The 15,123-nt window shown below is 42.2% G+C and overlaps 1 protein-coding gene across 1 annotated transcript; it reads left to right on the forward strand.

Annotated features, from left to right (window-relative positions):
* The first annotated feature begins 69 nt into the window (after positions 1-69).
* On the forward strand, positions 70-12,438 carry LOC120775722. The gene is made up of 7 exons (XM_040106035.1): positions 70-136; positions 2,160-2,784; positions 2,850-3,231; positions 5,018-5,296; positions 5,837-6,315; positions 11,836-11,994; positions 12,231-12,438. The coding sequence occupies exons 1-7, from the start codon at positions 70-72 to the stop codon at positions 12,409-12,411; spliced, it is 2,172 nt and encodes a 723-aa protein (XP_039961969.1). The 3' UTR covers positions 12,412-12,438.
* The last annotated feature ends 2,685 nt before the right edge of the window (positions 12,439-15,123 follow it).

Below are 15,123 nucleotides of genomic sequence, written 5' to 3' on the forward strand. Positions count from 1 at the left end.
AAAATTGAGACCGAGATTTCATTTGCTTCTCTTTTTCTTTTGTCTGCATTCCAGGCCACCGTTTTCACAATGCAATGTCGCGATCAGGGCGTACAAGTTGAGACCAGTTTAAGGCAACGCAAGCCGGTTCTTCGAGGTAAATATCCATAGTTTAATTACATAAGTTTAACTTATTGACGGAAGTATTGAGGAATAATTGTGCAGCCAGAGCTTATGGAAAGTCTTGGAATTAGTAAAGCGGAATTAGCTATGCTCATTGTAAAAATTATATAAAACTTGTATTAATCCATAATCTTCTAAACTTGTCGAATTTGCCTCTACAGAGTAGGTACTTATGAGATACAAATTCTATTCATATCGCACTCCGCACTCTGAACAAGTGAAACGGTTGTAAAGGATAATTCATTTCGAGGTTCCCCACTTTTCTTAAAAAAAAAACACTGAAACTTCGAATTTAATGAAGAAACGTTATTTTCAAAGGAACACTTTTTGGCATTTATTTTTTGAAGATTATCTCTTTCAAACGTTGGCCGCGTCTACGTCTCAGATGATCCATCCATTGAGTCTAATTTACGATGGCTCGTTCGAGCATTTCGACAGGTCACTGGCGAATGACACGCGTGCTGTTTTGCTCCAAGGTCTGTATCGAAGCGGGATTGTCTGCATAGACTTTAGGCTTTACAGGAAAAAGACTAACGGTGTGATATCACATAATCTTGGTGGTCAATCGACCGGCCCAAAACGTGAAATTATGTATCTGTTCACCGAAGTTTTCTCTCAAAAAATCCATTGATTGATGCGATGTGTGATAAGCGGCGCCGTCTTGTTGAAACCAAATGTCGCCGAGATCACGGACTTCAATTTCAGGTATCAAATAGTCGGTTGTGTTGGCGCGATAATGGTTGCCATTGGCGGTTACGTTCGCACCGGCATCATTTGTCATCAAACAGTTGTTTTTTCTGGATGAAATGGCAGCTCTTAAATCTCTTTAGGTTGATCTTCGTCCCAAATGCGGTGATTTTACTTGTTTACATACACATTGAGCCAGAAATGTGCCTCATCGCAGAACAAAATTTGGCTCGAAAACTTCGGATCTCCTTAAAACTTTTCAAGCGCCTATAGAGCGAGCGATGTCGCTTGAGGAGCTCAAGCAGATTCAGTTCTTGCATATTTTATACGCTTTCTATTGGACATCTCTAAGTTCTTCCATACGTCAGTCCGAGTTGCTGCGAACGGCGCCGAACCGACTCTTTACGTACACTCTCAGCTACGGTTGCTATATTTTCTTCACTGCGTGCTGGACGTGATTTATTTGGTGGAAAATTATCCAAATTAATATGGGTGATGGTGTTGCTAATAGTACATTCAGTAGGCCGAATATGTTGAACATAAGTTGAGTACCTCTACTTGGATCACCTGTCATTTATCCAAAATGCTCGTAAAGCTCACTTTGTCTCAAAAAGTACTTTGTCAAAGTTGTTAAACTCCATTCTAGTTTAATTTTCTTAAAGCAAAACTACTCTGAGGTGGTTTCAAACCACAGGGAGCTGATTCTGTCTAAACTAAGGTTTAAGGTGGTTTGGAGACAAAATTTCCAACTTACAGCTCAAAGTCGTTCGTTTTTAGAACGCATTTACATATGTATATTATTGATTTAGGTTAGCTGGCAGTCACGCCATGCATATGCTTACTGGTCCTTAGTAATGCCAGTACCCCCATCTGGCTAATCTAATTTGAGTTAAAGTATTCAACATACACGAGGTCAACGCTTTTTGCAAACCTTTAGAGCGACTTGATAACTAATTTTGATCGAAACTATTGCAATGATCTAGTTTATGCTGTGATTGAATAGGAAAATGGATCTATTTGACTAAGAATATTTAGTTCAGTATTGAAATTTTGAGGGACTTATTAAAGTCAATCCCAAAGATCCATCGATGGCTTAAGCAATGCCTGAAAAAAAACTATAGGCTTCTTACGCTAATCACATCCACACTTCGCCAGAGTTCCAATCTCCTATTTATATGATAAAGTCTCTCATAAGAACTTGAACGACTCTCGCTTTATTGCTCAACAGCTGCTCAAATATGAGAATAAACTCAGCTAAGCATGCAGTAAAGGCCTACTATTCATCTAGAATATACTTCTACACTTTTCAGATCAACGTTGTTTTGGCGACCACATGACCACTATGGTGAATTCGGCAAGTCTGAAAAACCTCAGCAAAATAACCACCAGTCAAGTGTTGCCTTCCACCGCGTCTAGCTGCTATGAGTTTCCCTACAGACTGCAACAGGAACAGCAGCACCACAAACGCCATCGATATCCGCAACGCTATGCACAGTTTCAAGAACTAGATCCACAGCCATTTAAGTACAGTTATCAATGCAGCAATGCAAACAACAACACGAACGAGGACAAAGCAATTCCGAGTGAGTTGCATGAGATGAAATATGACGTTCACCGCACACTGAATGATGATTTCGAACAAAACATTGAAGTACATCATTGTATTGAGGATGGTTGCATGCAACGTGGCGTCAGTACCATCGCCGATGGCACTATCGACGGCCCTAAGACAATGGCACAGACGACGCGTTTGCATACGAGGCGGTCACAAAAGCCTTGCAACAATGGCGGAGACTCGAAGACGACAGTTCTGCCACGGCTAGAATGTCGCAACGAGTCGCCTATGGGGCAGCAGGAGCGGCAGCAACATATGACACAAATAATGCAAGCACCACAGTTTGGTTTGCCCACAGTCGAGGAAGTAGAGTTTAAAGCGTGAGTTCCATGAAGTTCCGAAGTATTGATGTTTTACACAACTATTTTATTTTACTATTTTAAAGCATCAAGGGTCGCAAGCTTCTCATATTTGGTGGCATTGATCCGTACTGTCAGCATTGCCAGCATGACAAAGTTATGGCGCTGCAACAACAGCAACGCAAGCGAATACAGTCGTTGGGTGGCAGCGATGCTGATATTTTGGATCCGTTGCATTACCATAACGGTATGGGCGGTTGTAGCGCTTGCGGCGGTCTTAATCCGCAGATCAATCAGCTGGATAATTTTGGCGATCGTGTGCTGTACTACGATGCTGGCGCTGTGCAGTGGAAACATTTGTGTTACCTGCCCTTTGGTTCACGTCATCATCACTCAGCTGTTGTTTGTAATGGACTCATCTATATTATAGGTGGCACCAAGACGGCGCTAGGTTGCACTAAGAAGTCGGTGAGTTGCATATATTCCGCCTGAATATTCTTATATTTCGGGTGAATTTGTGGAAAGTGGGTTAACGGTGAAAAGCTGTCCGAATCTGATACTGCATAATTTTATGTTCCGTTTGCTCTCAAAAAACTGTGGACTTATCGATATTAGCTTTATTAGATTCCAGTAGAGCAATTCATATCTTTATCTTGAATGTTTTGATTCTGAATCCAAATCTTCAATCAAGATTTGGATGAGCTTTGTGTTCGGAAGGAAAAATAATGGAAATATTGAGTTTGGCTTGATACTGCGACCTTAATTTCTAATGCAACATATGCCTTTCTTATCCATTATTTAAATTCGTCTTTGACGACATGTTTTTCCTGTTATCTCCAAATTGTGCCTTATAGACGGAGTCGTGACCACCGGTTGTATATTTTTCACCGCATCGGAATTTTTTCTAGGAACTATTGAGATGGGGGTGGGATTCTATGATTAATGAAAGAGTAGTCACATTTTTCATATAAGTAGAGTCGCCCGCGGATCCAGTTTGTGCATCCTGCTTTAATCTGATAATTTCTGTCTTTAAAGTATACCACATTTTGATTTTTTATGAACACTTTTAATATCCAGAGTTGGTCGAAAGTACTTTCTACAGGGTTTGTCCAGAATGTAATATGACTGATTTTCTTCCGCAGCGACTGTACTTCCGACTGGAATCAGAAGAAGGCATAGAGCTAACGAACCAGGGGCTGGTCAGTTGTCTCCGAGCACCTAGAGAGTCAGGACAAACATTTTTGAGCGACATATTTCTGTGAGTGTTTCTGTTGAAAATACTGCGTTCGCTGGAGCAGAGGTGCGATTAAATTCTGTATGAAACTCGGTAAATCTGCGACAGAGGCATTTGATATGATCAAGCAGGCTTACCCAGATGTTGCTTTAGTAAGAAGTGGTGTGTTTCGGTGGCGCCAGGCCTTTTGGGTGGCCAGGAAGAGGTCGCTGTTGAAGAACGGAAGAATCAGCATATCCAAAGTGATGCTCTTTGTCTTTTTTAACATCAAAGACATCGTCCACCTTAATTTGTTCCTCCTGGATAAACTGTCAACGCCAAGTTTGACGTTAGACGTTGTTACGTCTTCAAGAGACTTAAGCAAAGGGTCAATCGGATCCGACAAGACATCGTAGCTGATTGGAAGTTGCACCTAAACAACGTCCCGGCTCACACCGCCAACTACCTAATCAAGGCCGGCATCCCAACGCTTCCGCAGCCGCCCTACAGACCAGATGTGGCCCCTCGGACTTTGTTTTTGTTTCTTTGCCTGAAAAGGCCGCTGAAAGGCAAGCATTTTGAGAGGACAGAGTGGATCCAAGCAGCATGCACCTCGGCTCACAAGGATATTCCGGAGAATGCCTTCCGTGACGTCTTCAATGCCTGGAAATCCCGCTGGCAACGCTGCATCGTCGTAAAAGGAGCCTATTTTGAAAGTTTTTAAAGAATTGTAACGATTACGATTGGTTCAACACATTTTTTTAAATTGACTCAGTCCTATTACTTTCCGGACCCTGTATGTTTATCGAATAATATTAGAACTCGCCCGTGATAAAGGACGAATGAGATGAGAAGTTAGTTCGCTGGTGCAACTGATAAAATCCTCTACTTTCTTTAACTAGATTATCTTGAATGATTCCTTAGGGGACTTAAGAGGATACGAAACGTATATATGTATGTAACTGTAACCGAAAAATTGCAGAACTAACCTAAACGTTCGAATTTAATTTTGAATATTCCAAAATCTTTATAATTTTATAGATTTTCGAAAAATCAGTCTGGAGCTTCGATCCGCTGACTCTGAAGTGGACATTCGAGAGCAATTTACCAGAGTTGCGACGCGACTTTGCGGCGATTGTGTCTGATGAGTATTGTGGTGGCGAGGTGGCGTGCGAGCATTGCAAGGGCATAAGAGAACAGCACAAGCAGAGGAATGTCAAAGCAGTTAACGGTTTCTTCGTGATTGGCGGCGAAGGAGTGAATGGCACGGCTTTGCGCACAGTGTGGTACTACAATGTTCTGCGCAAAACATGGAAGAAGGTAAATAAACTATCGAAGTCCCTTTTTTAGTCGAAAAAGAGAAGAACTACTAATAATCATGGAATCATATGTAGAAATATGTAGAATATGCATTGCGACAGGTTGATCTTGTTACTATTTTGCTTCGCTTCCACAGAAAAATACGTTAGTTAGTGACGTCATAAGCGACGTGAAAGCTCTATTTACTTATGCTATGGAAGTTTGACAGTTCGTTCTGCCTATGTTGTGGCATGACGCAATCTTAACTCTATTATTCTTCATAATACTGAAATTAAAAAAATAATAATAACTAAATATTAGGAAAATCATTTTATTTTCGGTGAATGACTTTGAATTACTGAACCCATCAATTGCCATGACAAATAACCTCAATAATTTAATTAAAATACAACCATAATACATATAGACTCTAAATATCGACAAATATACGAGTGTTTGCTCATATCCGGCCCGCTCTTCCGCTCACAGAACACAAACAAACACATATGCACACTGCTTTATAACTGTTTAACTACATTGCCCGTCATTTATGGATTTTAGAAAGCCCCTTTGCATGTGGGTCGCTACGGCTTGATGGCTGCTATGGTGAATAACGAGATTTGGATAGCTGGCGGCATAATCGAAACCAAAACGAGAGCATCCGACAACTATGATGGCTTCGTCGCTACTTCAATGCCGACCGTCGATGGTAATACTCAAGGTGGCAGGGCTGCTGCCATTGATGGTGCCGCTGAAGATGGCGGGGCCAGAGATGACAATGGTAGTGGTGACAGTTTTGCTGTCGAGGCAACAAAAAGTGCAGTCGTGGATGTAATCACCGATACGATGGAGTATTACAGTTTGAAGTGTGCTTACAGCGACGAATACGTTACGGATGTGCCAATGGCTAAAGTCAATGATGTGAATGGTGATGCTGTCGCTGTTGCTGGTGCTGGCGCTCAACCCACTATTGGACGGATGGGTAGAAGCTTTGAGAGTGGACGTTGGATTAAAGCAAAGCAGCGTTTGCGCATACCCCGGTAAGCGGTTTAAATTTCGATTTTACGACAAAATACTCTTGTGGATTTCTGCGAATATTGAGTGGCATTTGCGCTAGATTAACTTTGATGTGAGGTTGGTGGGAGTCATAGAACGGAACGCATTCAATGCTGACATTTGTTCAGAGCGGGAATTGTTGATTTATTGATGACGGGTTGGTTCTGTGAGCGCGTAGGTTTATAAAGATATATATCAGGGGTGAGAGAGAGAGTGGTGGATTAAAAAAGATCTTGACGATATTAAAAAATCTCTGGAGAGGGTCTTCTTTCCATTACATCCATCTTATTAGAATGTTTGATGAAGACAACAAGAAATTATATATAGGATACAGAGTAGAATAGTTCAAGCAAAAAAAAGGGTCGATTACATTTTGTGTTCTAGAAGGAAATTATATTCTGATAAATCGGATTTTTTCCCAGCGACCATTTTTTTGAGATCTGAGCACAAGAAATGTAACTCACATCTAAATATTCAAGAACGATATGCTCAACACTGCACTGGGTGTCTTTAGACTATCAGTTCATTATCAATTATGTCGAAAACGTGGACTTTTTCATCGCCTTCGAGGCTTATGAAATTACGACTAGTACAAGCCATGAGAAGGCTCTAGAGGAGGCGTGGTCAAACTTGGACGATGAACGTGACACCGTAAACTTTCAGGAGAAATCACATATTTCGAGATCTGCTCGACAGATTTCAACAAAATTCAGCAAATTGCATTCCTCTGACATTCCTATGTTACAGTGTGAAGATGAGTGAAATCGGGTTATAACCACGCCTGCTTCCCATATAACACAATTTTAAATTCCATTTGATTCTTTCATTTTCCAGTATACAAATCGAGAAGCAATTAATATATCTCGATAAAACTTGACACGAATAGTGTTTATGACTAAAAATTGTCTAAATCGATCAAAACTACTGTGCAAGCCCTTAGGTATTGAATATGTGAACCCAGTGGTTACAGTTGACTTGTTGCCGAAAAAATCGGTCAGTGTGCGAGGTATATAATTGAAATTTGGAGAGAGCCCTTTCCTGCTCAGGATATGCCTGTGTGTTAAAAATGGGTTTAATACTTCCCTTAGTTCCCTTATACCTAAAATAAAGGTTTTCGAACTTCCGGGTGACTTTATACCGTATATATCGGCCAATATGTAAGTAACCTTAATAATATTCAGAGAGCATGATTTTTATTATAACGGTACCTCTTTGTGGTTAGAAAGAATAAAATAGGGTAAAACTCGCCCTAGACCCCATGTAACTAACAAGCCTTATGTACCTTAGGTACTTTCTGGCTTTAATCCTTGCAAGTTGCAGGATTATGAAACGTTCGGTTATATCGGAACTTAACTCATTCTTCCTAGTTTTTCCTTTATTGGTTATGGTAACGTGAGTCTATGAATATGACGACGAAACTGTCTAAAAATCTAGCGAATGGGGCTCTAAAAATGAAAAAAAAACAAACTTCCCTGCATCGATAATAAAGATTTGTATTCAATACGTGAATATGTTGTCAGTCCGGGTCAAATTTGATCAGATGTTATCTCAAGAACTAACTAACTATTTATCCGAAAGCTGTGAAGTTTGTGTAGGAATGGAAGATTTCGATCACCAATTTGTATTAAATACGTGAATATGTTGTCAGTACGGGTCAAATTTGATTAGATCAGAACTCAACTAATTATCCGAAAGCTGTGAAGTTTGTGTAGGAATGGAATATTTCGACCACCAATAATACTTTAAAATCTTTTAAGGATGGGGTCATGTGTAGAAATTCAAGCAAGTGAGGAAAGTTCTCTGATCGCCATTCACTTGGGAGTGGCCAGAAACGATTCTTTTACATATGACTCAAGCAGCTCACGACTTCCGGTCTCTGACCAAATATCCTCTGGTTAGCCTAAGAACATCCGTTCGAAGGTGAGCTAAAGTGAGAAGGCGAAACATCCCCTGCATAGGGTTGTGCGCTGGGTTTGGGACCCGCTACGTAAAAAGCCTACCCCAATGAACAGTAACAACCAGCCTCGGATGAGAGACCCCCCTTTTGATGACGACCACGGCAAACGAAATAAGGACTACGATTTAAGGGCATGCACCTGGAATGTTCGGTCCCTTAATTGGGAAGGTGCCGCTGCGCTAACTGGTTGGTGTCTCGTGAAAATAATAAAGGCTAACATCACCGCCGTCCAAGAAGATGCGATGGACGGGACAAGGACAAAGAACCAGTAGGTCCTTGCTGGGCATTTACTACAGTGGCCATATAAAGGAGCGCAAGTTTGGTGTGGGATTCGTGGTGGGAGAGAGACTCCGTCGCCGAGTACTATCATTCACTCCGGTGAATGAACGTCTAGCCGCAATCCGCATCAAAGCGAGGTTCTTCAACATATCGCTGATCTGCGCCCACGCTCCGACGGATGAGAAGGACGATGTGACCAAAGATGCCTTTTATGAGCGCTTGGAGCCGCGCTTGAAAGATACCCCGCCACGATGTCAAAATCATTGCTTGGCGACTTTAACGCCAGGGTGGGCAAAGAGAAAGGTATCTTTGGCACTATGGTCGGTAAATTCAGCCTCCACGAGGAAACATCCCCAAATGGGTTGAGGCTGATCGACTTCGCCGGGGCCCGAAATATGGTTATCTGTAGTACTAGATTCCAACATTAAAAAATTCATCAAGCTACCTGGCTGTCTCCGGATCGAAAAACTACCAACCAGATCGATCATGTTGTGATAGACGGAAGACACGTCTCCAGTGTTTTAGATGTGCGTGCGCTCGAGGTCTAACATCGACTCGGACCCACTATCTTGTTGCAGCCAAGATTCGCACCCGCCTCTGTGCGGCAAAAAACGCACGCCAACAAACACAAGGAAGGTTCGACGTCGAGAAGCTGCAATCACAACAGACAGCCGAACGATTTTCTACTCGGCTTGCCTCCTGCTCTCTGAGAGCACTCACTCATCAACAACTCGGTATAAGGAACTGTGGGACGGCATTTCAAACTCCTTACGTACAGCTGCATCCGAAACCATTGGTTTTCGGAAAGTGCAAAGAACAACTGGTACGACGAGGAGTGCCGTGTACCGCAACGGAGAGAAAAACAGGCTGCCTACCTCGCAACGTTACGATCGACCACAACACGTGCGGGATGGGATAATACCGAGAGTTGAAGAGGAGTGAAGGAAGAGACGCATTTGCAGACAGAAAAAGAAAGAGGCGGAAATGCGTGAGTACGAAGAGCTTGATAAGCTGGCCGACAGGGGTAATGCTCGAAAATTCTACGAAAAAATGCGGCGGCTTACAGAAGGTTTCAAGACCGGAGCATACTCTTGTAGAACCCCCAAAGGTGATCCAGTGACCGATGCCCAGAGCATACTTAAATTATGGAGGGAACACTTCTCCAGCCTGCTGAATGGCAGTGAATGCACAACGCCAGGAGAAAGCGAACCCGATTCCCCAATCGATGACGATGGAGCAGACGTTCCATTACCCGACCATGAAGAAGTTCGAATAGCAATTGCCCGCCTGAAGAACAACAAAGCGGCGGGGGCCGACGGATTGCCGGCCGAGCTATTCAAACACGGCGGCGAAGAACTGATAAGGTGCATGCATCAGCTTCTTTGTAAAAATATGGTCGGACAAGAAAGCATGCCCAACGATTGGAGCGATTTAAGTGTGCTATGCCCAATCCATAAAGGGAGACCCCACAATCTGCGCCAACTACCGTGGGATTAGCCTCCCTCAACATCGCATATAAAGGTTCTATCGAGCGTATTGTGTGAAAGATTAAAGCCCACCGTCAACAAACTGATTGGACCTTATCAGTGTGGCTTTAGACCTGGAAAATCAACAACCGACCAGATATTCACCATGCGCCAAATCTTGGAAAAGACCCGTGAAAGGAGAATCGCGACACACACCACCTCTTCGTCGATTTCAAAGCTGCTTTTCGACAGCACGAAAAGGAGCTGCCTTTATGCCGCGATGTCTGAATTTGGTATCCCCGCAAAACTAATACGGCTGTGTAAGCTGACGTTGGTGAGCAACACGAAAGATCTCCGTCAGGATCGGGAAGGACCTCTCCGAGCCGTTCGATACCAAACGAGGTTTCAGACAAGGCGATTCCCTATCGTGCGACTTCTTCAACCTGCTTCTGGAGAAAATAGTTCGAGCAACAGAACTGAATAGAGAAGGTACCATCTTCTATAAGGGTGTACAGCTGCTGGCGTACGCCGATGATATTGATATCATCGGCCTCAACACCCGCGCCGTTAGTTCTGCTTTCTCCAGGCTGGACAAGGAAGCACAGAAAATGGGTCTGGCAGTGAACGAGGGCAAGACGAAATATCTCCTGTCATCAAACAAACAGTCGTCGCACTCGCGACTTGCAGCTCTCGTCACTGTTGACAGTCATAACTTTGAAGTTGTAGATAATTTTGCGTCTATTTAGGAACCAGTATTAACACCACCAACAATGTCAGCCTGGAAATCCAACGCGATTGCTCTTGCCAACAGGTGCTACTTCGGACTGAGTAGGCAATTGAAAGTAAAGTCCTCTCTCGACGAACAAAAGCCAAACTCTATAAGTCGCTCATAATTCCCGTCCTGCTATATGGTGCAGAGGCTTGGACGATGACAACAACTGATGAGTCGACGTTGCGAGTTTTCGAGAGAAAAATTCTGCGAAAAGATTTATGGTCCTTTGCGCGTTGGCCACGGCAAATATCGCGCATTCGATGGAACGATGAGCTGTACGAGATATGCGACGACATTGACATAGTTCAGCGAATTAAAAGACAGCGGCTACGCTGGCTGGTCATGTTGTCCGGATGGACGAAAACACTCCAGCTCTGAAAGTATTCGACGCTGTACCCGCCGCGGGAAGCAGAGGAAGAAAGGAAGACCTCCACTCCGTTGGAAGGACCAAGTGGAGAAGGACCTGGCTACGCTTGGAATATCCAATTGGCGCCACGTAGCGAAAAGGAGAAACGACTGGCGCGCTGTTGTTAACTCGGCTATAATCGCGTAAGCGATGTCTACGCCAATTAAGAAGAAGAAGAAGAAAACCTGTTCAAAAGGAGTCTAAGTCGAAGAGTTGAATACTTCGGCTTACTTTTCCGAAACAAAGTTATGTACCTCTTCTTCTCAATACAGTCGCGATTAGTCAGATCTATTTGGCTTCCGAGAAAAAATAGAAATGTATTCTTATCTAAGGGAAGTAACTATCATATACATTTTTGAAAATATTTGCCATCCCTAATAAAGAAAGAAGATCGTTCGAATGTCAAGAGAAGGTGTAAGCGTTAATGTATTGATAAGAAACTAAAGAAGACCACAGATAAAAACCCGATGACATTTTTCGAAATTAGAATGAACATTTTGAAAATTGATATTCTAGTATAATAGATTGTTGTCTAACTTCAAGTTAGATAGTGACCCTAGTTTATATTTTTGACTTCATAGTCTATTGATAACTCCGTTCTGAATATTATTCGAATTATTTTAGATTATTTGGAAAATTCTGCAGACCTTCGGACAACGAACTCTACCTAGTCGGTGGCATAGGATTTGATTCTAATAATATACTCACATCGTTATCCTCCGTTGACCACTACGACTTTGGCGAAGGTCATTGGCATCATTATGGTGATATTAAATGGGCCAGGTACGTGAAATATAACTAATGAACGGCTTTAATAGGCTTTTGCCTACATAGTAAACGCGGTTATAACCTGTGAGCAGCGTAAGTTGGTCATTAAAAAACAATTAGTTATAAAAGCAGACTTTTACTTCGTTGTTACTTGCGTTTTGTACGAAACACTTACTAACTTTTGTACTTAACTCTTTTTTATTATGCAACAGTCACTTCATTCATTAATATCCGCATTTCCCTAACTTTAGACATGGCCATGATATTGCCACACTTAATGACCGAATTGTTATTGTTGGCGGCGTCTCGACCATCAAGAAGTGCACGCTGACTAAGGTGGAAACGTTTTGCATGAAAACGCGCAGAAGCTTCAAGGATATGCCGGAGTTGCCGTGGCCGTTGTCTGGTTGCGTGGTGCTCGCCTTGGATTAATTATTTTAGTGGAGGGTGTCCAGGCAGATAGAGGGAACGTACTCAATGACACAGCATATTATTGACATACTTTGGTTTTCGAGTTATTTTTTATAAAAATAGATATATTTGCATTTAATTGTTTACAGAAATATATATTACACATGTTCTAAGTTGTATTGGCGGTAGTTTTTCTTAAAAACGGAAGCTTTTCAAGCGTTAACTTTACACAGTAATTAAAAATCTTCAATAAAAATGACAGTAGTCATTGACAGCTCTCAATGGTTCATCGAAAACTGTGTTCGTGAGCTCATTCCGTGGATTGACATGTTAAATATCCAAAAAAAAAAATTAACCATTAATCTATTTTATATAAATTATATGCGTAAAATTTAATACCTTTTACCCCCACTCTCTGAAATTACTGAAGCAATTCGACTCCGATTTAATACTTATTTTTTTATTTCTTGCACGCAATGAAACCGAACTGCTGCCTCATTTATCTTCGCTGTTGCGCCACAATATTTCATGGTGCCTCCTGTTGCCTCACGGCATCAAAGTGCGTTGGTTGTACGCGCCCACGCAGGGCTGTTTTATTTTTACCTCTTATTTGTTAACTTATTCGAGCATACCCTGCAGGGAAATGGAGTGCTGAAACCGATAAAAAACAAATCAAATTGAATATACTGCTGGCTTTCTTCTTCTTCTTGTTTCCTTTTCATTGGTACGGCTTTTTGCGTGGCAAGTCCCAAACCCAGCTCACAGCCCTGAGTAGGGGATGTTTCGCCTTCCCACTTTGGCTCACCTACGACTTGAAGTCGTGACCTGTTTGAGCCATATGGTGCGTATCTTTAAATGGCTCGGGCGGCAAACCATCTGCTTTGTTGTTCCCCAGACGACTAATTGCTATTCAGACTTCTTAATGGTCGGGACAATGGAACGTGTGATCCATCGATAGGGGAATCAAGTCCGCCATCTCCTGATGTTATACCTTCACTGGTATTTAGCAGGCTGGAGAAGTCTTCCCTCCATAATTTTAGTATGCTCTGGGCATCGGTTACTAGATCACCTTGGGGGGTTCTAATAGAGTAGGTGGTGGTGGTGGTCAGTGGCACGAAATTGAGCCATTTTGCATATAACGCTCATAGATATCGGCGGAAGGTGTATGGCCGCAAAAGTTGCTATTAGACTCCGTGAATCTGATTTTCTAAATGAACACATGTCTGATTTTCGGAAATCGTCACATTTTTTGAATTTTCTGATTACATTCCGCATCTTTTGGATCATGGAGAGAAACTCTGTCGGGTATTTCTCTGTTTGAAGGAGTTGTGGAGGGGTAGAAGTCATTGGAGGAGATGGGCAGTGAGTTTATTTACGGATGAGCCAAAGCTTGAAGGACGAAGGAGTTTATATGCAACAACTCGCCATCAACTTCAATTTCAGATTTTCTGACTATTGTAGAGTTTTTAAACGAAGATTGCTGCTATTAAGATATCAGTAGATGTAAAGCTCTGGAGTGTAGCCTCCTTCAGAGAAGTGACTACTCACTCTGATAGCAGAGCGACAATGCCTTGTGCCTACTACCCTTGCGGCAGGCAGGTTAAGGAAAGCCTGACCTCGTTATCAATGACATCGAGTCACTTTGTGATAAGACTGCATGCTAGACCGTAGCAGAATCGCTGTCAACCGTAAAGCTGATGAGTTGGTAATGAAGGGTATCCTAACCCCGCTATCAGTCGAATGGAATGGGTTGGTGCTCCTTTCTCATCATGTGTTCCACTACTGGATAGCTGCGTTTCACGAGAACTTGGCTGCCATAGGTTCATATGCTGTCGCAACATAATTTATCATAAGATGGATCCCAAGAGATCCAGTGAGCTCTTTGCCTTCAGTAAGGCTGGTATCTCCCTAGTTTTGGGCGGTTCTGATTGGTCATTGGCAGTAAGGTTCGTGCAGTAAGGTAGATAATCTTATCGGTCGCCAGCTGCAGAAGCTGTATGGTAGCAGTCGAGGAGGAAATACTTAGGCACTTCCTTCTTGATTTTCCCACATTTGCGAGATTAAGACTTAAACACTTGGGAGCTCATGCCTACAAGGCGCTGAAAGGTATACAAGAGGTGTTTAGCAAACGTTCTAGTAAATCCTAACCTTAAACTCGTCTGTTGCTTACATCGAACAGCGCATTTTCCTTTCGGGTACTTCTGGGAATATTTTTTTTATCTACATATTTACTTATGCAGATACTCAGTTATACATATGTACTTGTAGTATAAGAGCAGCAGCTGTTTGTTAAAGAGGCAGATGAAAAAAATACAACTAACAATGTCAGCATCAGTGTTGCAGCGCGCCGGTAACAGTCGCCGTTTCCGTATCCTTTCGCTTCCGCTTAACACCATGTTGATGATTGTTGCCCTGACAGCATCATTTATTTAAAACACTTTTCAAGTAAAAATGCTAAAATTGACAGCTCTGATGTTGAAGGCGGCAAATATTGGTGGAGGGAGCGAGAAAAAAATACAATAAAAAGTAAATAAAACAGCTGCCAGGAGCAAAAAAGTTACATGCACGAATACATAAATACAAATATTACACTTTGCGCTTGGAAGTGAGAAAGACAAATGTAAATATGTATGATGCCACCTATGTAATATTTATGTACTTATGAATATTATATATATGTATATGTGTAAGTGGTCTATGGAGACTGTGGAGCAGGGGAAGTCCAAATTCTCA

Source organism: Bactrocera tryoni, chromosome 4 (assembly GCF_016617805.1).
Source record: "Bactrocera tryoni isolate S06 chromosome 4, CSIRO_BtryS06_freeze2, whole genome shotgun sequence".
Classification (NCBI taxonomy): Eukaryota; Metazoa; Arthropoda; class Insecta; order Diptera; family Tephritidae; genus Bactrocera; species Bactrocera tryoni.